This window comes from Lygodium microphyllum, chromosome 12 (assembly GCF_053477565.2).
Source record: "Lygodium microphyllum isolate KBCC chromosome 12, Lygodium_microphyllum_v1.1.10, whole genome shotgun sequence".
Lineage (NCBI taxonomy): Eukaryota > Viridiplantae > Streptophyta > Polypodiopsida > Schizaeales > Lygodiaceae > Lygodium > Lygodium microphyllum.
This window is the reverse complement of record NC_141146.1, coordinates 45,088,212-45,114,022: the sequence shown is the minus strand read 5'-3', so window position 1 is coordinate 45,114,022 and position 25,811 is coordinate 45,088,212. Positions and strand designations below refer to the sequence as shown.

Genomic DNA, 25,811 nt, shown 5'->3' with positions numbered 1-25,811 from the left:
GCGGTGGATGTGACCATGGATCCGTCCTACGGAAGGGTCGTCCTGGTTGGCCGACAACTTTTCTTGAAGGAAATTGACAACAAGGAACGATGACTTAGAATCTAGAGTACTAGAGTCCCGATTTATGTTGTTTTAGGGAAACGAAATGGGACTATGCCTTACGGACAGAGAGGTCGAGCTTTGCATCCCTCTCATTTCCCATTCTCCTTGAACCAAGTGCAGCATGAATACGCTTCGACCCTGACGTTTCTACGTAAAGTAGTTCACCTGGGGTTCAGTGCTAGTTACTCTCTAGGAACTTGACCATTAGGAAAACCCTGATTCAGGTTGGTCCTAAGTGGAAACGGCCGGAATGCTTTCGCTACGTGGCAGACTCGGGAAGACCTAGATCGCAAACCCCGTGACATTCCATGGGAGTGCCGGGCGGCGCTTTCTGGACTCTCTTCCAGATGGGCTGCTAAGACATGTCCTATGAGTGAACAAGTAAACACGTTATAAAATCCTAATTTACAGTAGAAATTAGGTTTTAGCAACAACCTCAAGAAACATACCAAAAATTGGAAGCTCCAAGACTTGGATTCAATAAGGCTGAAGGTGAATTTCAGCTGAATTCAAGTGGAGGACTAGCCAGCCCCATTGAATTTGGGGCATTTCCATCGTCTATGAAGTGAGTAAAGGCCAATTGGGTGCCAAAATCAAGGGGCAAAATAGATTAAAGACTTATTGGTCACTTTAGACAGCAAGGGGAGTTGAAATATCGAAAGTGATTGGGAGAATCCCATTGTAAGTCAACTTTTTCTTCAATAAAGCTAAAGAAATACCGAAAGGGGCACCAATTTTGGGGCCAATCGGGTGTGCATTGTCCAAGATCAATAGGTAAAATTTGTATTTTCAGATTTACATTTCTTGTTTACTACTGTAATTAAGTTGTAATCAGGGATTTACCACCCTATCCGAAGAGGAAGACTGGTTTCAGAGGAAAAGAGAGAAAGAAATACAGAGAAGAAGGAAGAGAAAGAAAGAGAAAGAAGAAGTGAAAGCAAGCTGCTACGGAAAAACTCTCATTTTGCACAGCATGTGATCTCACAACCTACCATGCCCACCTTCTATGAGTTTGAGTATCAGCTATTATGTTACGCTCGACTATTCGATCAGCCGTGAAAATACTTTCATTTTGCGTAACATGTGATCTCACAGCCTACCATGCCCACCTTCTATGAATTTGAGTGTCAACTACTATATTACGCTCGTAATTCAATCAGTTTCATAATCCTATATCTTTAGAGGGGGCCTTGACTACCACTTCTCATAAGGGGCAGCAAGGGAAGGGAAAGCAAAACCAACACCAAACTTGAAATCAAAATCAAAAGAAAACTAGTGAGTCACAAGGAATCTCCTAGTCATCTCTTAAACCCACGTGGCAAAATGTACCTAAAAAGAATAGGTATTGTGAACATTGTCGAAAGACATGTCATTTTGACAACAAGTGTCAATCAAAGGCACGAGACACATAGCCAAAATCAAAGGCTCAACTGTCAATCCAATAACTCCTAGCAAGGACAGTAGAGTAGTGGTAACCAAAATATGGGGTAGTGGCATGGTCACATCCACACTGCCATGGGTCAACCATCACAATCAACTTTGTTCTCAACGCCAAAGGCCTTGTCTAGCTAGTCTAGTGAGGCTCATCAAGTCTCTTTACAGACATACGAGGATTCAAGTCTCATTCGTATCTATAAGTTATCTCCTAACGAGGTGACAGTAAAGGCCCACTCTTCATAGCCAAGCACTTTTATTCATGTTTGAATTGTGGACGATGGAGGTTGAAAATAACTCCTCCGTCAAAATTTTGACTCAAGGTCACATTAGTTTTGCTACTAACCAGAGTTTGGATCTAGCTACATTGGATGATGTCTATCATCTCCCCCAACGTGGGGTGAACTTCTAATCTCCTCAATAGCTTGCCAATTGGGGCAAGCAGTCTTCTTTACACTGACCAAGTGGAGGTCCTGGACTCTCCAACTAGTTTAGTAATTGCTCATAGTGAGGCACAACCTAGGGGCCTGAACTACATCTCAATTTCTTTCCGAGCCAATAGCAACTAAGGGCTGAGCATTGCAATGCTTCCAAACTTTGTCCACCACGCAAAAGCATACAAACAATCAGCACCTTTGGCATTATCGCTTGAGGCATCTGAAGTATGACTCTCTTTATGAGTTATCCCACCTACTAATGGTTGAGGGCCTTTCCCACCTAAATCTCTCTAGAAATATTTATAAAGCATGTTACACTCTTCTCTCATGTATAACTGCCATCAGTCTCCCCCACAATTGACAAAGAGCAACAGAACATTTCAAATCTCTAGAAGCCACCTTCTCTGGTGGTTATGAAGGCAACATGGGCAATAAGCTCCATTCTCAACAGCATTCCATGTGTCTGTCTTTGTGTATTAACCATTTTGCTCTCGTTTTTCTTTTCTTACATGCATGCATACAATTACCTGTGCCTATCCCCATGCAACTGAAAACAAGTACTCATGTTTCAGACACATTAGGAAGAGTACTTCAAATTATATTTGAGAACTGCTGTTTAATTTGAGCAAAGCTTGTCTACAAATTGCCAAGATACAGCTCTATCATGTCTAGTTCATCGCAATATCATCAAGATCACTACATGTTAGGGCATAGGCATACATCAAGGAGCATGTCTGTGATGTCCAGTACCAACACTTTGACCTGTAGTTCCCTTGCCAATGCCTTGACTAAGTTTTCCTGATAAATTTCAGAACCTATAATCAAAATAGCACAATTTCAGGAGGGCTAAACAACTCTGCTATACTTTGAGACATATCCAACACATTTTATCAACCTACCTGGTGGTCCTGTAAGAAGAATGCGACGGCTTACTGAGACCAAATTGGTTGTGTATTTGACGTACTCCGGACTTTTGAGGTAGATATACATTGAATCTAGCAACGCTGCTTTTGCATTCTCACTGTTTTTCTTCAAAAGCAAGCAAGAATTAATGAAAGACCTGGCCAGATGCAATCAACAACAGTAAGCAGAACCCAAACATAATCCGGAGTCATAATGGTGAACATAACATTTAAACTGGCTGAAAAACAGTACTTCGGTATCCATTGGGCCATGTACAAGCCATAGGTGAGGGCAATGGAAGCGCTGCATAACTAGCAGCAACACATGTTAAGAAAATGCATCACTTCCTCAATGCAGATTCATCCTCATGCACATAGCTTACATTTTTTTTGGAGAAATGAAAGTAATTGCACCAAGTGAGAGCTTTCATACTATCACATTGTCAATTTGCTATTTAAATTGCCATCTTCACTTTAAGATAATCATTTCGTCTTGTTTCACATCTACTATGCAGTACCATACCAAAACAGCATGAAGGTTATAACTTTACAATAGCAAAACAAAAGGCATAGTTGAAGAAAAGCCCCTTGATTCAATGCACTTTTTAATAAAGAAAATGCAGAAAGTATGCATCACTTGCCATATGAAGTAGGGAAACTCATTAAAGTTTACATCAATGTTTCTCCAATCAAGTAAAGATTGCCGTAACACGTCTTTAAAAATCTGATTTTCCTTTGATTTGTTGGATGCCTTTTTTGCTTTGTCAGCCTTTGACTGATGGCGATGATCTCGCTGGCTTTTTTTCCGTTTGACTCGTACAGCAGAATAAGCAGCAGTGACAGCATAAGGGAAGGCAAAAGAAGTTACAGCTGCTGCAGCCCCTGCTGCTAATCCCACAGCAACTGCTAAAAGCAGTACACGGTCAAACTTTTCATCCATCTGATTTGCCTGATTGAAATTGTAAGAGAATTTACGTTAGATAAAAACTTAGTAGGAACACAATCATAATCAGTTGAGAAGTAATAAAATAAAAGCTGCAACATTATACTAGACAGTATTTGTCAACTCAAGTCAGGACCAGAATCCAAAGTAAATATCATCCACTGCTCCACTTACTATAAATATTCATTGGGTCACTCAGCACGAGATACTCCACAATTTCAATCACAACATCAACAATTGAAGAGATTCACAGCAACTTTGGCGTCAAAGCACAAACACTAAGAGTCAACAATGGAAGTACTAGACATCAAAATCTAAAGATACAATGTTACCATGTGGTTTATTCTGGCATGAAAATGGATGTTCAAGTTCAAGTACACCTTCCATTTCAGCCTGGTTGCCTCCATATGTCACACACATATGTTCGTACGATATGATCCGTACGGTACAGTACAGTATTCTACAAATCCATATGAAAAAACTGGCACTTTTTGGCCAACACATCTAGGTGCATTGCTGCATGACTGCTGCACATTTATTCCCAGCTGCACGTTTTTTGCCCCTTCTTGCCTGCATGGCACTTTTGCCCTTGGATACCACAGTCCACCCCCTTTTCCCACTCTGCACACCTCTCCCAGTCCCCCTTGGATTCCAGCCAGATTTTCAGCCTTGAAGTCTTGAGCCTTCTCACTTCAGCCTTGACCCTTCTTTGACAGCTTAACTTCACACACTTGAAGCTTCAGCCTTAGCCCTTGGATTCCATCATTCCAGCCCTTCAACCTTGGATTCCAGCCATGATCCATCTATACTCTCGATTCTTGGATCCCTCTCTTCTCCCACACACTTCACTAGTCTATAAAAGGTGCTCCTCCCCCCATTCTCCCACACTAAATCAGCAAGCAATCTCATTTCCCTCTCCTAAGGATCACTTGAGTCTTGGCGGTGAAGCTCTCGCTCTCTCCCATCTCCCCCACCTCCTCCCTCTTCAAGCATCAATCTATCAAGTCTCTCACACCCCCTCTCTCTCTAACTTGCAAGGCTCTCACTCTCCCACTTACCCCCAAGCCTCTCCTGCTCTCTCACGACTTGCTCTCTCTCCTGCTCTCTCAAGACTTGCTCTCTCTCCCTCTCTCTCAAGCCTCTCTCTCTCACTCTCCTTTCCCCCACCCAAACTTCCAAGCTTGAAGCTTCCATCAATATCATGGCATGTAATAAGCATGCAGCCTTCAATTTGCATGCCATCTATGTAGAGAGAAACACAAAGAAGAAGCGGGTGGGCGGGCGGGCGGGCGCAGGACAGTCAAGTGGGCTCCCAAGCGGCGCAAGAAAGCGCTGCGCAGACGAATGATGGGCACAATGATGTCACCGCGAGGCAGCGTTGTTCGAGCTGGAGGCGAGCAGCGTTGCTGCAGGGAGGAGCTGAGGTGAGTGGCACTGCTGCAGGGAGGAGTTGAGGTGACAGGCACAATGACGTCACCGCCAAGCGGCGTTCGAGCTAGAGACGAGCGGTGCTGCTGCAGGGAGGAGCTGAGGTGAGTGGCACTGCTGCAGGGAGGAGTTGCTATGGCACTGTCTAGAGCTGCAGACCTCTGACAAGTGGGAGTTGGGATCTGACTATTCCAGCTGAAAGGTTAAGCTGAGCTCAGTTGTACTTTGTGAAGGGACAAGTTGTACTCAGCTCTAATACCAAATGTGAAAGGCTAACAAGATCGAAGCTCAGCTGAAAGTGCAGTAGACAGTGTAGAAAGTGAAGCACGACGCCCAATATAATAGATTGAAAGAGTGTAAACTGAAAGTACAAAGTACAACCCTTAAACCTTAGGGTTGTAGGGGGTATTCACACCCAAACATGATAAGTGCCCATAAGTGTGTAACATAGGCACATACGAAAGAAGAGAATAAGTTTGGGGAAAAAAACCTCTCGGTAGTAAAAAGTGCCCCAATATTCTACTGATCACCGACACTCCTTTGTGAGCATAGGCATGAGTGAAACCCAACAGACTGAGGAGAATATTTTGTCGTCTCACAGGCTCGGTCCAATTCTTCACTATTTTGGAGATATGAGTCTTCAAAAATGAAAAAATAAACAAATTTCAACACTTTTTTTCTAACCGTGTCGTGCTTTTTGTGCTTTCTTTTCATTTTTGGCAAGTTGCATGTGAGTGATGATTTGGGAGGATTGCGTCAATTTTGGTACGTGCTTTTCTTGGAAAATGCACCGTTATTGGAAAAAGACTATTCTAGACACGTGAAGTTGTTTTGGCAAAACGCTGAGCGAGCAATTATCTTCTTCTTCTTCCAAAATCTGAGATTGAGGCTATAAATGTGATTACAATTGCAATTGAGATTGTGAGCAAAAGTGAGATTGAGAATGAGATTGAGAGTGAGATTATGATTCTTTCATGTACATGAAATCAACTTGGGGGTGGTCAAGAGGTTCAAGCTCCACATTGGAATGCTATTTGTTGCTGCTCCATTTCATTCAAACTATAATACAAATTTCTCTTTCTGCCCTTCTACTTGCGTCTCTATCGAAAATTGTGTTGATTTTTATCAGACTCTAACTAGTCATGTTGCGAGTGGTAACCTTGGATAAGTACAAGGCTCGCCCTGTGGTGCAAGGGTTTTGATAGAAGCAAGGCATTGATTATAAAGAGACCTTTGTACCAATCGCATGGCTAACATCATTTTGTTTGCCAATTGCACTTGCTGCTCTATCAAACGGATATCAAAAATGCTTTTCTGAATGGTTACCTAGATGAAGAAATCTATGTGGAGCAACTCCCAAACTTTCTCTTTTAGACCATAAGAATAAGATTTTTTGCTTGCAAAAAGCTCTGAGGCAAGCACCAAGTTCACGGTTCCATATGATGGATGATTTCCTTTGAACTCATCTAGTACCATTCTACCTTATATGACCCAAACTTGTATATCAAAACCACTGCAAAAGGAGTTAACTACATCTTGTTGTATGTTGATAACTTATTCATTACTAGCTCAAATCCTCCTACCATTACAAACATAAAGGCACAGCTTTGCACTACACTTCAAATGATTCTATTATTCTATTTTTGGGCATGGAGATGATTTGACATGGGGATGAGATCTTTTTATCTCAATAGAAATGTGTCCTTCAATTAGTAGAACAGTATTGTACTCATCATACACTACATGTGGCATCTCTGCTTGATCCCATTGTGATGCTTTCTAATGATCCTCATGTACAACCTTTTGATGAGCACATCTATCAATCTACGGCAAGGAAGCTTCTTTGGTTGATTCATAAGCTTACTCTATTTCTTTACTTAGTTAATATTTCAATGCACCAAAAATATCACATTGAATTGCTTGTTTGTGTGTTTTAAAATATGTTAAGTGTACTTATTCTTATAGTTTGCATTATGGTCATGGTTTGATTTTGTAGGTACACAGTTTCTGATTGGGTATGAGATCCCAATACTCGGTGTTCCCATGGTGGTTACATCTTCTCCCTATGTACATGAAACTAGCCTTCTCTTAGAGGGTGGCAATGACATGATTAAGCACTAATTACAGAGAGCATAAAAATCATATAAACTAAAATATAAATGCTACCAATCTATCTTGGACAATGAACACCCGGTTGGCCAAAAATTGGCACCCTTTGCAGTATTTCTTTAACTTACATTGCAATTGGAAGTACACTAAAATTGCTCCAATCTCCTTCGAAATCCAATGTCCCTTGTCATAAATGACCAGCAAGCCTTTTTATCAATCTATCACTTGATTTAACCAGGGATTGGCCTCCAATTGACCCTTGGCTTGCCAAATCTAGCCCCAAATTCAATTGAGATGGCTGGCTTCTTGACATCTCTGGCACTTCCTTGAATTTCAGTTGCTAATTCCAAATACTAAGCCTTCAATTTTCCAGGATGGGACCCAAGGTGGCTGGTAAACCCTAATTTTTGCTTAGATTTGTCTAGAGTACAACCCACTCTCTAATTCACCTCTACATCGGTCCATTCTGAGATTCAAAAGTTTGAAGTTTTGTATTCACTTTTGATAAAGCATTCAACATTCATTCTTTCTTTCTTTATTGTTTCTAAGTTACTATTTACCTTTGAGTTCTACAATTATCACTTTGTGTTTTGTCACACACTTGCTCAAGTATTTCTTTAGAGGCTACCTAATGCCTATAAATAGGTAAGAATAATACAAGAAAATATCAAGTCAACTACATTAAATGTGGCCCCAAAAGACAACCAACCAGTATTAAATGCACCTCTCCTAAAATGAACTACACTTTGACAATAGACTCTGTCACCCAAGACATGTACTCTATGAACATCCTATTCTTCTTTTGACCTCTAACCAATGATGTGCCTACTACAAAGGCACAACTAACAAATCCTACTCCTAATCATGTGTCTTAATATTACATATTGTGCTTAACTACCATGGGAAGTAACTCCTCCCTCCTAAACTCTATAGGTGAGAAGACTAGTATAGAACACATCACATTTCAATGACAACAGCTATCACGACAAGGTCACAACCAAGTATTCTAAGGCAATATATTTACCTAGGAAAGCAAGTTCACCTAATCTCCTCCATCTTTGTTATGTGATCCTTCATGATCGAAGAATCTACCACAAAAGCTATCATAGCTTCGTCTCAAGGGTTATCATGTGAGCAACTGCCTTAACTTGGTAAAGAGAACACAACCATGTCCAAAGCTTTAACGCATTATTGATACATGGAATGTGGACAAGAATAGAATCACAGCAGCTCTAAAGAGAAACAACCAAGGTCAAGAATTGAGACAGCCCCATAAGGCTACTGAATCCATTGTAGAGCCAATCATTAGATCCACTACTAGATTGGGAGTAAGAAGGTGTCAGAGTGCAGCGATGCGGAAGCATGGGACCAAGACTGAGAGGGAGTGAATACGGAGAGGAGAGAGGAGAGAGAGAGGAGAGACAGTAAAACGCAGAAAATCTGCAATGTAGAATGCTGTATAGGAATGCAGAAATATACACGGGTGCAAAGAAAATATCTGTGTATGTCTCTGCCTTGAGGACCTTGATCTCCATCAGCCCGCGTGCTGTCAGTCTCAGCAGGCTCTCTCTGTTAGATGCAAATGACCAGTGTGCTAGAGGACTGCTATAAATAGCAGAAAAATACCATGAAAAAATGGCCAGAATCAGGTCGGCTGCATAAAAACTGTCCGACTGCTACTGTGCCACGTGGCAATTGATCCAACTGCACTGCGACTACTGACGTCGCTCCTCCTGCACCGCGACTGTCCGTACTGCTTGCTACAGCACAGCTGTCCAAGGAATGATACCTCTAACACCCCCTCTCAAATCCTAGACAGGTCAAAAGACTAAGGGATCCGGCATGTCTTCAAAGAATAGCCTGGGGAAGCGCCTTTATGAACAAATCTGCAACATTATCCTCTGTCTTGCACTACTCCACATCAATGGTCCCATCCAAAAGCTTCTCCCGAATGAAGTGATACTGGATCTCAATGTGCTTCGTCCAGGCATGAAATATAAGATTCCGTACCAAGGCAGTGCAACTCTCATTGTCGCACCACAAAAGAGGAGGACAAGTCTCGGGGCAGCCAAGCTCCTCCAATAATCTCCAAGGCCACACAACCTCACATGTGGTGGAAGATGCGGCCCGATACTTCGCCTCAATAGAAGAAAGGGCTATTGTGGGCTGCTTCTTGCTACTCCAAGAGATAACACCTGTACCCAAGGTAAAATAGTAGCCTGTAGTAGGCCGCCGGTGGTCCACATCGCTAGCCCAATCCGAGTCGCTCCAACCTGCAAGAACAAGAGTTGAAGCATCTGTACCTACTGGATAAAAAATCCTTAAGTCAAATACCGAAGAATCCTCAAGGCGGCCTTCCAATGCACCTGTTTGGGTTCACTCATGAACCCCATCAAAACACCCACAGCAAAACAAAGATCAACACGAGTGTTGAGTAGCCAAATCAAGGATCCAATTGTAAACGCCCCGAACAACGTAGTATGCTTAACAATTATGATATTCGCTTGTTTTCGAGATTTAATATAAAAGAGAATGAACACTTGAAATCTGAAAATGAAAATTACTCACAAAATTACAGCCATGAAAATGTAAAAGTAATGGAGACAAGATTGAGGATTGAAGATGGCCATCCCCCCCCCCCCCCCCCGAAAGAATGTATTTCTGCTCAGCCCAAGTCCCTTAGGAAAGAGCTCAGTTACAATCAACCTGAGAGTGAGGAGAAGTAATTCTCACTCTCACAAGATCATGCAAAGATGTACAAACACACATGCATTATCTATTATGCAATGATAAGAACTAATTTCTTTACAATATGAGATAAGAAAGAGGGGAAATCAACCTTTCTTCATCGTTGATCAACAGTACATGGATAGGGCTTGCTTCTTGTTGCTAAAATGGAAGAAAGAGCTCGAGAAGGAGGTGCTGTAATGAATTTACAGGCTTGTTGTCCTGTAAAGCAGCAGTGATAGAAGAGGGAATATGAAGGAATTTGATAATGGAGAAGTGGGGGATGATGATGGGGATGGATGGGGCCATTTTCTGGCTATCTATGGGTGCTGTACATGAGTTTACAGCAAAGAAAAATGATGCTGAATGAAGAAAAACGAGTTCTTATTTATAGGAGAGGGAAGAGCTAGTACAAAAGGGGAAAGTGGAGTAGCACAAGACAAGTGTCCAGCCACATGTCATGAGATGTGACAAATGGTGGGACTCTTGGAAACTTGTGTAACAAGTGTCTTGACACTTGTCTCTTCTCTATGGCCTTCCTTTTTGGGCTGAATACTGTCAAAAATAGAAACCACCAAATTTAGTAAGCACAGTCAGAGTACAAAATTTACTATTTTTAGAATGACATCCCTATTTTTTTAGGACTAGCATTTTTAGGCTAATTTAAGGCTCCTAAAATTTAGGAACCTCCTAAAATTTAGAAACCCCCCAATATGGGTATCATATGAAAGCTTTTTCCGTGTATATCGCAAAAACGGAATTAGAATCTTCATGTGACTTTCCTATGCAAAGAAATGTGCAATTCAAGCTTTCAGCCCACACATGCACATTGTACAAGCATTTCATGATCATGCCATCTTGTTGATTGTAATTGTCTGTTCTAGCAGATCTAGCCCACACTTCAAGGCATCAATCCTTTCTGTGTGCGAGTCTAACCCTGATATGCATGAGTTCTGGTCACAGGCGCCCAATCGGGCCATATAGGTGGAAGTGTGAACTATCTTTTCTCTAACCCACCGCGTGGGTCCACTATAACCTGTGACCACTCATCAGTGGCTAGCTCCAATGCACTTTTCTTTATATCTAATTAGTGCAAAGGAAACAAATTTAATTAATCATTATATAGACAAATTAATGAAAAAGGATACAAATTCTGTTTCTATAGAGTTGTGACACCAATCAACTGACGGTGGTGAGAAGCATCCGTCAATGGAGAATCTGAGTGTGAAGTGGCCTTCCAATTCGGATCCATAGGAGTAGAAATGGTCCAACAAGTCTCCATCTCAGAAGTCACCAAGAGCTCCTAAATGTATCACTGCTAAGAGATGAAAATCCCCCTCTGAGACTGACAAATCTCGTGATCCAAGAAGAAATGAAGAAAACCCAAATCCGTCATCTCAAACATCTGATGTAAATTTGTCTTGGTCTCTTGGACCTTCTGTGCATGGTCACCTATAAGAATCAAATCATCAACATACAATACAAACAATACATGACCAACCTCGGAAGTGTGCACATAAAGCTACGTATCGGCCTTGGAGCACCGAAATCCCAACTTGGACTGAAGAAACAAGTTAATCTTCTCGTTCCACACGCGCGGAGCCTGCCTGAGGCCATACAAGGCCTTCTTCAACTTGTCAACTTTCCCGTCCGAGATCCAAAGCCAGAAGGCTACTCTATATAGATCTCCTCCTGCAAGTCACCATTGAGAAAGGCCAACTTCACATCCAACTGATAGACAAGCCATCTCCTATGACCGTTCAAGGCAAGAACAGCTCAAATAGTCGCTATACGAGCAGTGGGGACAAAAGTATCATGAAAGTCAATGCCTGGGCGCTAAGCAAAGGGAAATTTTGGTCACAATATTGGATTCCTTGAAGAAAAAAGACTTCTCTACACTCAAAGATCTTTTCATTAAGATATCCTCATAGTTGTGGGTTATAGGTTAACCTTATAGTTTGTCTTATGATTGCAAAGTAAGGAAAACAAGAGTCAAATTGAGATTACGTTTCCATGATTCAAGCCTAATTCAAATAAATACTAATGAACTACCTTTGAAGAAAGTTACCTTAAGAGCTTTGATCAATGATATTCATGACCAGAACTTCATGAGGCCATAGCACTTTAGCAACAAGGCAAGCCCAGTGCTTGTCCAAAGAACCATCGCTAAGGTACTTGGCCTTGAAGACCCACTTGACGCCAATCATCTTCTTGTGAGAGGGACAAGGCACAAGGGACCAAGTGTCATTCCTCTCAATAGCCTCCAACTCGGCTTCCATAGCCTTCTGCCAATGGTCAGACTGCAAAGCCTCCTTCACAGAAGTGGGCTCTCGATTCTGCATAACACAGATCATTAAACAATAGTTAGAGCAAACAAGCTCCATAGAATGTGCCTGATTCCTCCGTGATCTCCACGATCCATCCTACGGTTCCAACTCCTCACGAACCCCCTCGATCCCTAAATCTCGGAGTGTCACGGGCCCAACGAGGAGGCTTTACCTCAGCTTGTGTAGACATCCCACTTGACGAGATCAAACAACCGATAACCTTGGGACTGGGAACTGTAACCAACAAAAACCTATCGTCAGGAAGCTGCCTCAAACTCGTCACACTGCGTCTTCGGGATGTGCATATAGATGTCACACACAAAGATCCTGAAATAAGAGACATTAGGCTTAGTCCCAAAGTAAGCCTCAAAAGGTGTCATCCTGTCAATGGTCGAAGTAGGAAATCGAGAACTACGGTAGCCACTGCCTCGGCCCACAAAAACTGAGGTGTCTGTCGATGCTTCATCATGGTCTGCGCCATCTCGATCACACTTCGGTTCTTCCACTCCAAAATGCCTTTCTCTTGAGGAGTGTTGGTGTTAGCAAACTCCTGGTGAATGCCCCTATCTACACAAAAACGAGCAAACTCATTAGACACAAATTCGCCACCCTTGTCTGAGCGCAAGGTCTTTAGTCTCCGGCCAGATTTGTTCTCCTCAAAGAGAAGCCAATCCTTGAAGTGGGAGAAAGCCTCTAACTTCAACATCAAGAAATAGACCCATGTCATCCAGTTGTAGTCATCTACGATCAACATGAAGTACAAGCTCCCCTTCAGGCACTCCATCCTCATCGGGCCACAAAGATCCATAAATACAAGCTCCATAGGTGAAGTAGACCGCCGCAAAGCTTTGTTGGGAATCACATCCCGATGCAGTTTCCCACAAATGCAAGAGACACATGGCTGTTGGCTCACCACTATGTCCTGCAAACCTCAAACAAACCATCCTTGCGACGCCTTTTGAAGGTATTCATAGTTCAGGTGGCCAAACCGAGCATGCCATAGCTCGGAGTATGTCTGAGAGATAAGAAGAAGAGAGCTAAGAGATGTAGAAGACTTCAATTTGTAGATGCGATTCTCCTCATATCCTAAAGAAAGAACCTTTATCGATCCACGATCAAGAACTCGAACAACATCACTGTTAAACTCCACCAAGAGACCAAGAGAACAAATCTTATGGACCGAAAGCAAATGATACCCCAAGCATGGCATGTAGCACCTCGGAAGTGTGGGTACCACCACGTCCATATGGAATCAGTTGCATCTTGCCCCGTGCAGCAAGACACAGAAGAGTCGTCTCCAATGAGAATCTGCCCATGTGAAGGTCGCAAGTAGACAACACCAATGGAAGGAGTCATGTGCCATGAGGCACCACTGTCCACGATCCACTCTTGAGCCTGGGGAGATGTCATCACAACATCAGAAGTCTTCGATGTAAAGTCCTCCATGACTGCTAAGTGTAAAAAAGCAGCTGATGAGGGTGCAACCACCACTCCAGAATCCTTCGAGTCCTTCTTAATGTCCTTCTTGTCCTTGTTGAGATAATCCTTCTTCCAATGACCAATCTTAAGTCAATTTCTTCTTCTTATCCTTCTTGGATTTGTTGTCCTCCTTCCTCTAAGAGGCTTGACCAACCAAAGCCTCTGATTTGGAAGTATTCTGTCCCTTCAACTGTTTCTCTTAGTCCAAGACCATAGGAACCAGCTTTTCCCATCGAAGAGTCGACTCCCGTCCAGATGCAATAAGAGCGGAATAAAAGATACTGAATCATGGCGGCAACTGGGACAATAAAGTGATCGCCATGTCTTTGAAGGAAATAGGCTTCCCCACATTTTGAACCTACATCTTAAGCTGCCGAAGCTTGTTGATGTGTTCCCGAAGTGAAAAAGACTTATTCACGGACAAGGTCCACATCTACACCTCCAAAGAAACCCTCTTCATCAAGGTCATCCGGTTATACATCTGGTCAAGCTCCAGTCATATCTCTCGAGCCACTGTCAAGTGCTCGATGTGAACTATCATGGCTGTGGTACAAGATTTTTTTAAAAAACGAATCCTGGCATTCAATTTGTCCCAATGAGATTGGGCCTTAGTCAACTCCGCACGAGCATTCAAAGAGAGTTTGGACTCATCTCTCATCGAGGGCCGGTTAATCTCCTCCATCAGAAGGTCCGCCAAATCATAAGACTCCAAAATGGCCAACATCATCGTGAGCCAAATGCGGTAATTGTCACCATCAAGCTTCTAATCTGGTGAAAGAGCCGGTAGGACACGCACCTTCCTGTCCATGATCGTTTGGAACTCCAAGTCAGTCTCTGTAGACATGTTCACTTGCAATGCCTACATAAACACAAAGTCAGTCCCCCTCTGACTATGAAAACACTGCCTGTTAGGGCTCTTTCCTCCGCTTCCAAAACCTTCTTCAGCTGCCGGAGGAGATAAAAATGTAAAATCTGCGATGGAAGGCCTAAAACACAGCCTTCCTTCCCTTCAAACAGCAACAACCTACAGCAAATTCACCAACTGGACTCCTTTCCCGCACACCCACACTCGCTTCAGCCTAGTTCTGATGTGCAGCCCTCCCCCCCGACCTCATATGCTAGAAATGCAGCCTTGTGTCACGTTGAAATCTCCTCTTCAAGTAGGTTCTTCAGCCAATCAGTCCGTCTTCACCACTCTGTTACCATGTCAGAGTACAACGATGCAGAAGCATGGGACCAAGACTGAGAGAGAGTGAACAGGGAGAGGAGAGGAGAGAGAGAGAGAGAGAGAGAGAGAGAGACAATAAAACGCAGAAAATCTGCGGTGTAGAATACTGTATAGGAATGCAGAAATATACACGGGTGCATATTGTCTCTATCAGATGCAAATGACCAAAGTGTGTTGGAGGACTACTATAAATAGCATAAAAATACCACGACAAAATGGCTAGAATCAGATCGGCTGCGTTAAATGCAACCGATGCATAAAAACTGTCTGACTACTGCTGTGCCGCATGGCAACTGGTCCAACTGCACTGCGGCTGCTAACGTGGCTCCTCCTGCACTACGAATGTCCATACTGCCTACAGCAGCATAGCTATCCAGGAAATGATACCTCTAACAAAAGAGTGACCAAGTCCCAAAGAGTAAAAGTGTCTAGAATACACTCAATCTTATACGCCATATTGCCCAATTCAAGCCATCAAGCAAAAGTGTCACAGATTGCGCCTCAATCTACTTCACGAACTCAAGGATCTTTGCATCGATCCATACAATCTACATGATCATAGTGTTCCTGTCAATCCTTCCGTTCTCTACAAACTTCACATGAACCTCACAATCACAACACTCAAAGCACCAATCTTCATGGTCTTGTCATTGCTTTAGTAATCCTCGCAAACTCTTTGGGAGGCCCTCTTTATATATAGATGTAGGAGTGTCCTTATGGAGGTAGAGGCTAGAGCTCCACTTTTTTACAACATGTTTCTTGCTTGGCAAGTTGTACCTTGGTTAAACCAATGCCTCTACTAAGCCTCTAGTTTAATGGAAGCATACAAGTTACAACATTCTAGATGCATGTTGGGAGAATTACGAGATGCTTCCCACACTAACTCAAATCTCCTTCATTCAGCCTACACACTCAATTCATACTGTGCGGGAGTACCAAGCAATACAACTTAGTATATATTAAAGCCTAGTTATACATGGGCTTTCAAGGGTAATTGGGTCCAAGTTATTCACATGATTTTGAGCGAAGTCAAATAATCTAAACTGCAAACAACATAGCTCTAAGGTTTTACAAGAACAACACATAATTTTCTAGAAACTTGGGCCATGATGTACTTTTTTCTCATTCCCCCACATGGAACCCTAGTGTAATTTTTTGGTTCCAAAGTCCCTATATCCTATTTACTAGAAGTTTTGTTCATGGAACCAAAAAGAAAACAAAACTGCAATGTCATTCTTTGTGGCAGGAAGTGGCTTCCTTGCATTATGCCTTGTTAGCATTTCTGCTGTCTTTTACATCTTGCTTTCTTCATAAAAAGTCTTTTAATAATGTACCTACCCTGGTCCATGGTTGAGTTTAACCCAACTCACATCCACGGCCACACTACACAGTAAGCATGCCCTGTGTGTCCACCAGGCCTTAGGATGCTATAGACTTATCCTTTGAGCTGCTTTCAACAATGAACATGTGTAGCAGCTTTAACAGCAGTTCCATTCCCAAATGTCAAGCCTTCAAGATGAGAAGTGCTCCCTGCTTGAGCATTCTCATTTAAAGCCCACACATTCTGGACAAAGAAAATCTGGATTTCTAAGAAAGTCTTAGCATACACTTGTTGGGATTACCGCCTTTAGAGGTCAGGCCCTCTTCTTCTGTGGAAAGAAAATTCAGAGGTATTGCCTTCCTTATGAAGAATAAAATAATATACTAGAGGGAGGGCAGAAATCCTTTTATCATTCTAGGTAATGAAGACTGATCGAGTACGTTATTTTAGAAGCTTCAACACAGAGAACGTCACTCCGAAGAGATTTCTGGAGCTCTGTTTCAGTCATCGTTCTCTCGGGTGAATGTCTGCACTGGCTTGATCGTGCGCTAGCAAGCAAGGCTTGCAATGATGCAGGCAAACAGCCTTGTAGTAGAGCTAGGTTGAACATTTGAAGACTCCTTCCGGAATCACAAAGATACTGCAGAAGGGACAAAATTGAAGGAAACACAGAGCTTACCTTGAGAAAACGAGAGCAATGGTTGCCAGAATTAGTTGACGGTCCAATGATCGCAGACAGGAACGCGTTACAGCTGTCCTCCTTCCACAAGTACGTCTACAGCGACGGGTCGGAGAAGTCTCTTAGAGAAGCTGGAAGCTTGGCCTGCTTCTTCCTCGCCTTCTAGCGTGTGCCTCGGCCATTGTCTACGATGGTGCTCATATTTAATTGTTACGTGCGATGAAAGACGAATGTGTTTGGGAGTACACTAGTTCATGCTCGCTCTGACAGCAATAGTGCATTCCCCTAGGCTTGATATGTATCATGATGGTGGTCCGTGGGGCCATGACACACGCAAAGTTATGCTCATTGTCTTAGTCAGCTTGATCGATGAGTGGAGGGGATTCGAGATTATTAAAGCACCACGAAGTTGCAAATTCTTTGATCTTTCTCAAGCACATAGTAGATATCTCGATGTAATTTTTTCATACGTGAATCAAACATCAAACGCAAATGCATCCGAAAGTATGATTTGTGTAATTCAAACCTTGGACCTGAATCATAGGTTACCCTAATTTTAAACACATTTTAACAAATTATGAGAAAAGTATTAAAATTACAAGCATCTTGAAAACAACTTTTAGATAAATCATACTAGATACCTTGTGCCATTCCAATTTCAAAATTTTAGGCTTCAACTTAGAGAGAGAGAGATAGGCTTCATCTTTAACAATGCAGGCTAGTTGCACAACACATTGCACAGAGAGAGAGAGAGAGAGATGTCTTCTCTTTAAAGTTCAAACTTCATAGTTTAGCTTTCAGTGTCTAGGCTATGAACCATAACAATGCATGATGAAGTCACGCATTGTCTACAGGTTAAAACTGAGAGAGAGAGAGACTAGAAGATCATGATGGCAGAGATGCAGAGAGATGGCGGACATGGATCTCCCTAAACTAGTGGCGTATTTACCTACCCTGTGCACTACTTGAGATCTCCCCTCAAACCAACACAGGGTCAGTTTTTCCCTGCCCTCAACATCGAGTCCTACCCTTAGCATCGAGCCCTGCCTACCTGGTCCCTATCTATGTATACCCTATTGGCCTGTCGTGCCTCCTGGCATGCGACCTACCTACCTGCGTCGCCCTACTTTGACTAGTAGCATCTTGCCTTGAGCATCGCACCCTAAGAGAGAGAGAGAGAGAGAGAGAGAGAGAGAGAGAGAGAGAGAGAGAGAGAGAGAGAGAGAGAGAGAGAGGGAGGGAGGGAGGGAGGGAGGGAGGGAGGGAGGGAGGGAGGGAGGGAGGGAGAGAGAGAGAGAGAGAGAGAGAGAGAGAGAGAGAGAGAGTGTGTGTGTGTGTGTGTGTGTGTGTGAGGTCCTTCGGAATTGAGGGCCAACACACTGTACCTGAAATCAGTGATTCTGAATTATTGTGCGTACTATTTGCGCATGCCTTCAAGGCTCCTACAGCACACACAAAACAGAGGTTTTTACATGTACCTCCTGCCATGCACACAGGAACAGAAAAGAGATAGAGAGAAAGAAAGAAAGAGAGAGAGAGATTTTGTAGAATGGGAATGAGATGGGAAAATGTCATAAGATGACGGTTGATGAACCGATTTTGTGTACACCGGATTTGCCTCAGCAAGATGTCCATGTTTCTTGCTCACAGGTTGATGTGTCTTTCCAATTTATGCTTGCCATTGCCAACAATCTTATGTCGGATTATGTTCATGCCAATGAGGGTAAATCAATGGAACTAACCTAGTTTCACAACGGATCATTGTCTTTCATGAGAAGGAAGGCATCCTTTATTTTACAAGTAGGACTCCTTTGATTTCAAGGATTCATGCTTGGCTGCATTCCATGCTTATGAGTGTTGATGCATGTCATGATGATATTTGAGGGCAAGTGCATGCCCCTCTTGTGGAAGAGATTTACGATGGACCGAGGGGGGTTTTTTTAGGTCTTTTTTCGTACTCTAGATGTGATGATTGCATTATGTAACATATTCCTTTGTTCATAGACAGTCAGCTAGTACATATGCTCCCGTGGAGGCCTATGGCTAAGTTTCAAGAGGTGCTTAAGTAGGCATGCCCAAGTTGGGTGGAGGTGGTTAATTTTCTTGCACATCTTTGGAGACTTCTTCCTTTGGTTTTGAGAACCCTTGATGAGGTGTTGATGGAGCCCCATTTGACCTCTCGCAATAGGAACAGGGCTTGTATGCTTTGGGACACAAGGAAACCTCGACCAACCAAAATTTGTTTTGAGGTCCCTAGGTTACATGCATTGGTTTTTGAGCTCAAATGGGGCACATTTGTTGGACACTACTTTCGATGTGTCCAATTGGGGCATTTTATTTCCAAATGTGATAAAAGCCCTTAGGTATTGCAATGTTCTTTGTGTTGAGAAATAGACAAATGATGTATGCTCCAGGAAGAGATGTCATGAATCCCATTTGCACAATGAGGAGAGCGGAACAACCCAACTTCTATAAAGCATTGTACTTGACTATCACTTTGATATAGAATGAATACAATATCATGATGCTTTGTACTTTCACTTAATGCCTTGTCAATGTCAATCTATTATAAAATATTGTCATTACGAGTCCAAGCTAATCTATCTTGGAACCTAATTCACTTGTGCAATAATTGGTCTCTCTTTGTCTATGTCAACATGAGTCTTTTCTTCAACTTTCATCCTCCATAGCTCCTGCCATGCTTTAGATCCGTGTTTTTTAACATGGTATCAAAGCTTAACTGAGCATGGCATAGCTCCATACACTTCTCTCCTAGTCTCTCTTCACCTCTAGTAATCTTTGTTCAGTTCACATTCGGCTCATGACTCCATTTCCAACTTCACCTTCAGCTTGACATTGTCTGCCATAGCCAACCTGCACTCACCTCTAGTTGAGCTCTTGGATCTCCTCAATTAGAGCCTATCTCACTTTCCCTCTTCAAGAGAGTTGTTCCCCAGCTTCAAACACTCCTCCTCATCATGTCAAATGTCAACATTGCACGTTGCAAGAGCTGACATTGCAGAAATTCACCATCGTTATTTGGAACTGCATCTCCTTTGGTTGTACTACTACTGTTGCGTGCACATGCCAAGATTCCCCCCTACGAACATAGGGCAATCAAAGGTGGGGTAATGAGCTTACTTCCCATCAAAGGACTCACCAATTGGTTGCCTCTACAGGTTGCTGTGATAAAAAAACCAATCAGGTATGTCAAAAACCCTAAAGATTCCATAATCAAAACCTTAAACGCTTGACATTTATCATCAGTTATTCTCATTGAAGCTATCAACAATGGTTTTAATCATTGATCTACAAGCACTAAAGTCCACATCAAGATTCACCCAAGGAGAGGAGACCTTGGAAGATTTGAAGACCTTGAGCACCTACATCGAACACTAAGCTTAAAGGATAGTATCCCCCATTGATACTCAACTAGTGTCAATTTGACATTGATCTTCGTGTGTCTCTTGACACATTGAACTACAACTCTTTTGTTCACTGATTGGCTACTGATCAAAAATGGCAAAGCTCGAACAAATAGCAAAGTTCAATTGAGAAGGCTTTCAAGCCTGGAAGCAAAAGACCACATACCACCTCATGAGGAAAAACCTTTAGGATCTCTTTGAAGATGATGAAGGTGATGCAGATGATGAGAAATAAGATTCAAAAAGTGGGATCCTTGTAGTAGCTCCACCAAAAACCAAACAATGGAAGAAGATGAATAACAAGGCACTAGGCATCATTGCCTGGGGACTAAGTGATGATGTGCTACATCATATCTCTGGCATTAGAGATGCCAGAACTCCTTGGGAGGAACTTGACAGGATATTTGGTACCCAAGCAAAGAATTCAAAGGTAAATTTACTCATGCAGTTTTACAAATTGGATATAAAAGACAATGCTTCCATGACCATACACATTAACAAGTACAAGAGCCTAAAAACGCAGCTTGCAACTCTTAACAAGAATACCGATGAAGATGAAGCAATAGTCATACTGCTTGCAAGTGTAAATAAGGATCCATATGAGAATCTTGTGTCTACCCTAAGTAATGTTCCAAGTCTCTCGCTTAAAGATATTGGGCATTCTCTTCTTGATGAAGAGAACAAATATAAGAACAAGAATGCAAAAGATGGTATCCCATCATCTAGGGAAAATCTCTTATACACCAAAGGAGCTACTAGACCCAAAGGAAGAGGTCAAGGATTCAACATCGACAACAAAAATCGAATGGCATGTCATTATTGTGGTAAGACTGGGCATATAGCTAGTGAATGTTTCCACAAGAAAAGAGCACAGCAAATGCAGAATGATCACCACCATAACCAATTCATGAATGAAGTGTTGGGGGTAAAGGTGCCTCCGCCGTGCCGCCTCGTGTATTACTACACTGACAGTACCCGCCACTGCACACTGCAGGTGGCGGGCGCCCGTCACGTCACTTTATTCTTTATTCTTTTAGTGACAGTTTGAATAAAGGAAGGCCCGGTCACACATTGTGACTGTTGGAGTTCCCATTTCTTGTCTCTCTCTTTCTTGCTCTTGCTCTCCCGCCATAGCTCGTGTGCAAGCTTCGATCCTTCTCACCTTTCAACTGGTATCAAAGCATCGGCATTCTCTTGCTCGACCTCGACTCGGTGCTTCCCGACCTTCGCATCGACTCGCTTCACGCATTGGATCTCCATCCCGGCAGCCATATCCGATCTCCCCGAGCTCCCGTCACTCCCCGGCTTCCCGAGCACCTTCCCAGCCTATTGAGGCACCTTCAAGGCATTGATACTGAGGTATTTGATCATTCTTTCAGGGTTTTATTTCAGTCTACAGGTTGCAAACAGCAAGGGCAGCCATGGCTTCAAACCCTTGAAGCTTATTCCCCTCATATTGTGCCTTACACCTATCAAGGCTCAAAGAGGCTTGTCATAGGCCTTTGATAGGCCCTTCTTGAGCCCCCCATTACCCCCTTTTCAGCCCATGTGGAGCAGTAGCAAGTTCAGCACCAACAGGGTAGATTGCATCATTTTTTTCCAGGCTGTGAGCACTCATCTACTTCAGCTCCATACTTGGCCATTGCTTCTTGCTCTCTACCTTGATCAAGAGGGCTATAGACTTCATGTTTGATGTCATTCAAGCTTTGGGCATTTGTCTTGATCATTTGGGGCTGATTTCTTTAGATTTGGGACTGTCATAAGCTGTCATAACAGGCTGAAAACAGGGCAGCACCATTGGCATTAGCATTTGTTGCTTATACTCCATTCTGGTTGTGCTATTTGATGCCTGTATGCGGTCTACTTCCTACCCGGATGTATTAGGGATGTATGCATTTGGTTTGACCATGATTTTGGCTTGAATTCGGGGCTGAAATCTACTATTTAGAACAGTAAATGCATGCTGGAATAACAGTGGGCTGAAGGTACTTTACAGGCTTTGGCACTTACCTACCGATACTAGATGTATGCTTTGAGCTTTGGCATGATGTCTCTGACATTTGGGGACGGCTTGGAGCATATGTATGAGATTATGGGATGCTTTTGAGCTTCGCATTAGCTCCGTCTTCACTGGCATTTGGACCGACTTGGCATGCTCCTGGACTGCCTATGCCTCATGTCTCTGCTGGACAGTTAGGCTTTTGCATTACATGCTTTGGTTCGTGACATATGCTATTTGGTTCGTGTATGCTATACCGACATTTGGAGCTTGGATTTGGATGTATTTGAGCATTCCCGGCTTACTTGATCACTGATCTTGGTTGCTATTTGGATGTCATTGAGTTGACCGAGAGCTTATTTGGGCTTATGTATTGCTTCATGGTTAATACGACCGGTGCTTCATGTATGTCATGCTCTCTTGGATGCGCTTGATGCATTGACAGGGTCACTTATCACTGGTGCTTTCTCTTGGGTTATTTGAGCTTCTGAGCTCGCTTTGTACGCCTTTTGTGCCAGTGGGAGCATTTTACATGCTTGCTTGACCTTTGACAGTTGCATGCTATTGGAGCACTTACATGTATTTGGAGCAGTTTATGTCTTAAGCAGCTACATATGCATTGAGACTTTGGGATCATACTCCGATCTTTATGGATATGCATTGATGTACTCTTGGTTCACATGATGCTTATGAGCTGAGTCTCATATTTGGATCTTTCTCTTTGAGCAGACACCTATTTGTGTCAGGTTTTGGCAGTTACAGGAACACTTTGCCTAGAGTGTCTAGGGGTGTGCCTTTCACTGGCAGATGTTATTTTGACATGCTTTGGTGTTGAGCTCATGTTCTTTTCACTGTCATTGGCCTTGCTTATGTCCATTTCATGCCGGCTTTGGACCTAGCATTGTTTGCTTGACATCGGATCCGATTTTGGGACAGTTTGCTCTCTAGATTGCATACCTGCAATTTATTACAGCAAGCAATTATCGGTGGACTGAGGTGTACTTTTCATGCTGAAATATCCTGATTTGGTATACCGCACCTAGTACTAAGTGGGCAGCAACTTTTGGCACACTTTGCTCGCCCTTTGGACCCTGTTTTGGTCATTTTTGGGCAGTTTCTGCAGTAAAACAGCAAGAAGTTTTTGGACTGTTTGGGCATTTCCAGCTTGCATCATGGCGTCATCTTCGCATGATAGTGCCATCTTTAACATTACAAAGTTGGATGGTACCAACTACTCTTACTGGAAGAGTCAAATTTGGCAAGTCTTGGTGCAAAAATCTCAGATTAAGCCACTTCGGTTGAGTGGGGAGCAGCCTGAAACTATGGACAATGACGACTGGCTTGAACTTGATGAGCTATGCAAGTCCACGATTGTATTGTCTCTCACTGAACAGGTACATAATAATGTATTTGAGGAAGCACAGAGTGCATGGGATCTATGGAATAAGATAAAAAATCTTTATGATAAGAAAAGTCCGGCAAGTCAGATGTACTGGTTGAAGCAGCTTATGGATCTGCGCATGAAGGATAATGCGACTATGTCTGCTCACTTAAGCCAGTTCCATGCTATACTGAAGAACCTGACTTCGCAAGATATCACCTTTGGAGAGGAAGTAACTCCTCTTTTCTTGCTTGGGACTCTGAATGAGTCATGGGATGTATTTCGCACTGCCCTATGTGCCTCTAGTGCTACTCTAAAATTGGCAGATGTTGAGAGTGCTCTTCTTCAGGAAGAGGTGAATCGCAAAAACTTGGATGCCTCTCGTGGTAGTCATGCTTTGACAGTTAGAGGCAGGAATGACAGGTATGACCGTGGTAATGGCCGAGGCCATGACTCGCAGAAGGGTCGGTCTAAATCTCGTGGTGGCAAGTCGCGTAGTAAGTCGCGTGGGCGCAATGCAAATATCACTTGTCATCATTGTGGGAAAAAAGGGCCATATTAGACCACAATGTCATGAGTTGCGCAATGAGAAGCGCAAGGATAAGGGGAAAGATAAAGTGCAGGAGAAGTCCTTTGATCATAGCATAGTACCTACAAAGTCCAGCGTCAAGATTGAGGAAATTAATGTCACGCAGACTGAGGAGTCCGATGGTGGTGATGAGTTTATACTTGCAGCTAGTTCTTCTGATGCTTCACACTTGACTGAGACACCTAGTATGTATGCACAGTGCTGGTTATTGGATTCAGGTGCGTCCTTCCATGTGACGCCTTACCATGAGTGGTTTCACTCTTACCGTACTGTATCTGGATCAGTCAAACTTGGAGATGACAGGTCTCTTGATATTGTGGGCTATGGAGATATTCAGTTGCATTTTTCCACTGGCAATTCCTTTTCGCTAAGGGATGTACGTCATGTACCTGCGCTTACGCGCAGTCTTATGTCTGCAAGACAGTTGGATGATGCAGGGTTTCATGTCTATTTTGGGGATTCTGCCTGGAAGATCACCAAAGGCAGACTTGTGCTTGCTAGAGGCACCAAGGCTGGCAGTCTCTATCCTCTTGTTGTATCTGGGTCTTCTGTAGACCATGTTTTGGCAGTGGGCTCTATCCCACATGTATCACTTTGGCATGCCCATTTGGGGCATATGTCTTTAAAGGGAATGAAAATGTTATCTGGTTTGCAGTATCTTCCGCCTTTGGATTATGCACGTTTTGACTCATGTGATCATTGTCTTTATGGTAAGCAGAATAGGTCTACGCATAAGAAATCGGGTAGGCCATGCATGAGTGAGCCCTTGGCATTGGTGCATTCCGATGTTTGTGGGCCTATGCCTTGCATGTCTATGGGTGGCGCGAAGTACTTCGTTACCTTCATTGATGATTTTTCTAGGAAAGTGTGGGCTTATCCCATAAAGCAGAAGTCCGATGTCTTAGCAGTTTTTCAGAGATGGCTTGTTGAGAACCAGATTGGGTATAGGCTGAAATGCCTTAGGACTGACAATGGGGGAGAATATGTCTCACGTGCTTTTGAGCAGTTTTGTGATGACAGCGGTATTAAGCGTTAGTTGACCGCCCCTTACACCCCACCCCAGAATGGTTTGGCTGAGCGCATGAACAGGACTATTCAGGAGCGTGTGCGCTCTATGCTTAGCCATGCAGGCCTACCCCAGAGTTTTTGGGTTGAGGCAGTTAGTACGGCAGTGCATGTCATAAACCGATCGCCTTCTAGTGGATTGGATTTCCAAGTTGCAGAGGAAGTTTGGGCTGGTAAGCCACCCTCTTATGCGCATCTCCGTGTCTTTGGATGTGAGGCATTCTGCCATGTGCCCA

At 43.1% G+C, this 25,811-nt stretch overlaps 1 protein-coding gene across 5 annotated transcripts in view; it reads right to left on the bottom strand.

Annotated features, from left to right (window-relative positions):
* LOC148027703 (uncharacterized) overlaps positions 1-17,388 on the bottom strand; it is a 151,840-nt gene extending 134,452 nt beyond the window's left edge. For 3 of the 5 annotated variants that reach the window (XM_087689405.1, XM_087689406.1, XM_087689407.1), the window contains exons 1-4: positions 17,117-17,388; positions 3,549-3,824; positions 2,873-3,002; positions 2,694-2,788 (exon numbers count right to left, since the gene is read on the bottom strand). In XM_087689405.1, coding sequence (XP_087545531.1) covers positions 2,694-2,788; positions 2,873-3,002; positions 3,549-3,815 — 492 coding nt within the window. In that variant the 5' untranslated portion in view covers positions 3,816-3,824; positions 17,117-17,388. Of the gene's footprint in view, positions 1-2,693; positions 2,789-2,872; positions 3,003-3,516; positions 3,825-17,116 lie in introns of those variants that run through there. The other 2 variants (XM_087689408.1, XM_087689409.1) reach the window with 2 other exon arrangements.
* Positions 17,389-25,811: the final 8,423 nt, after the last annotated feature.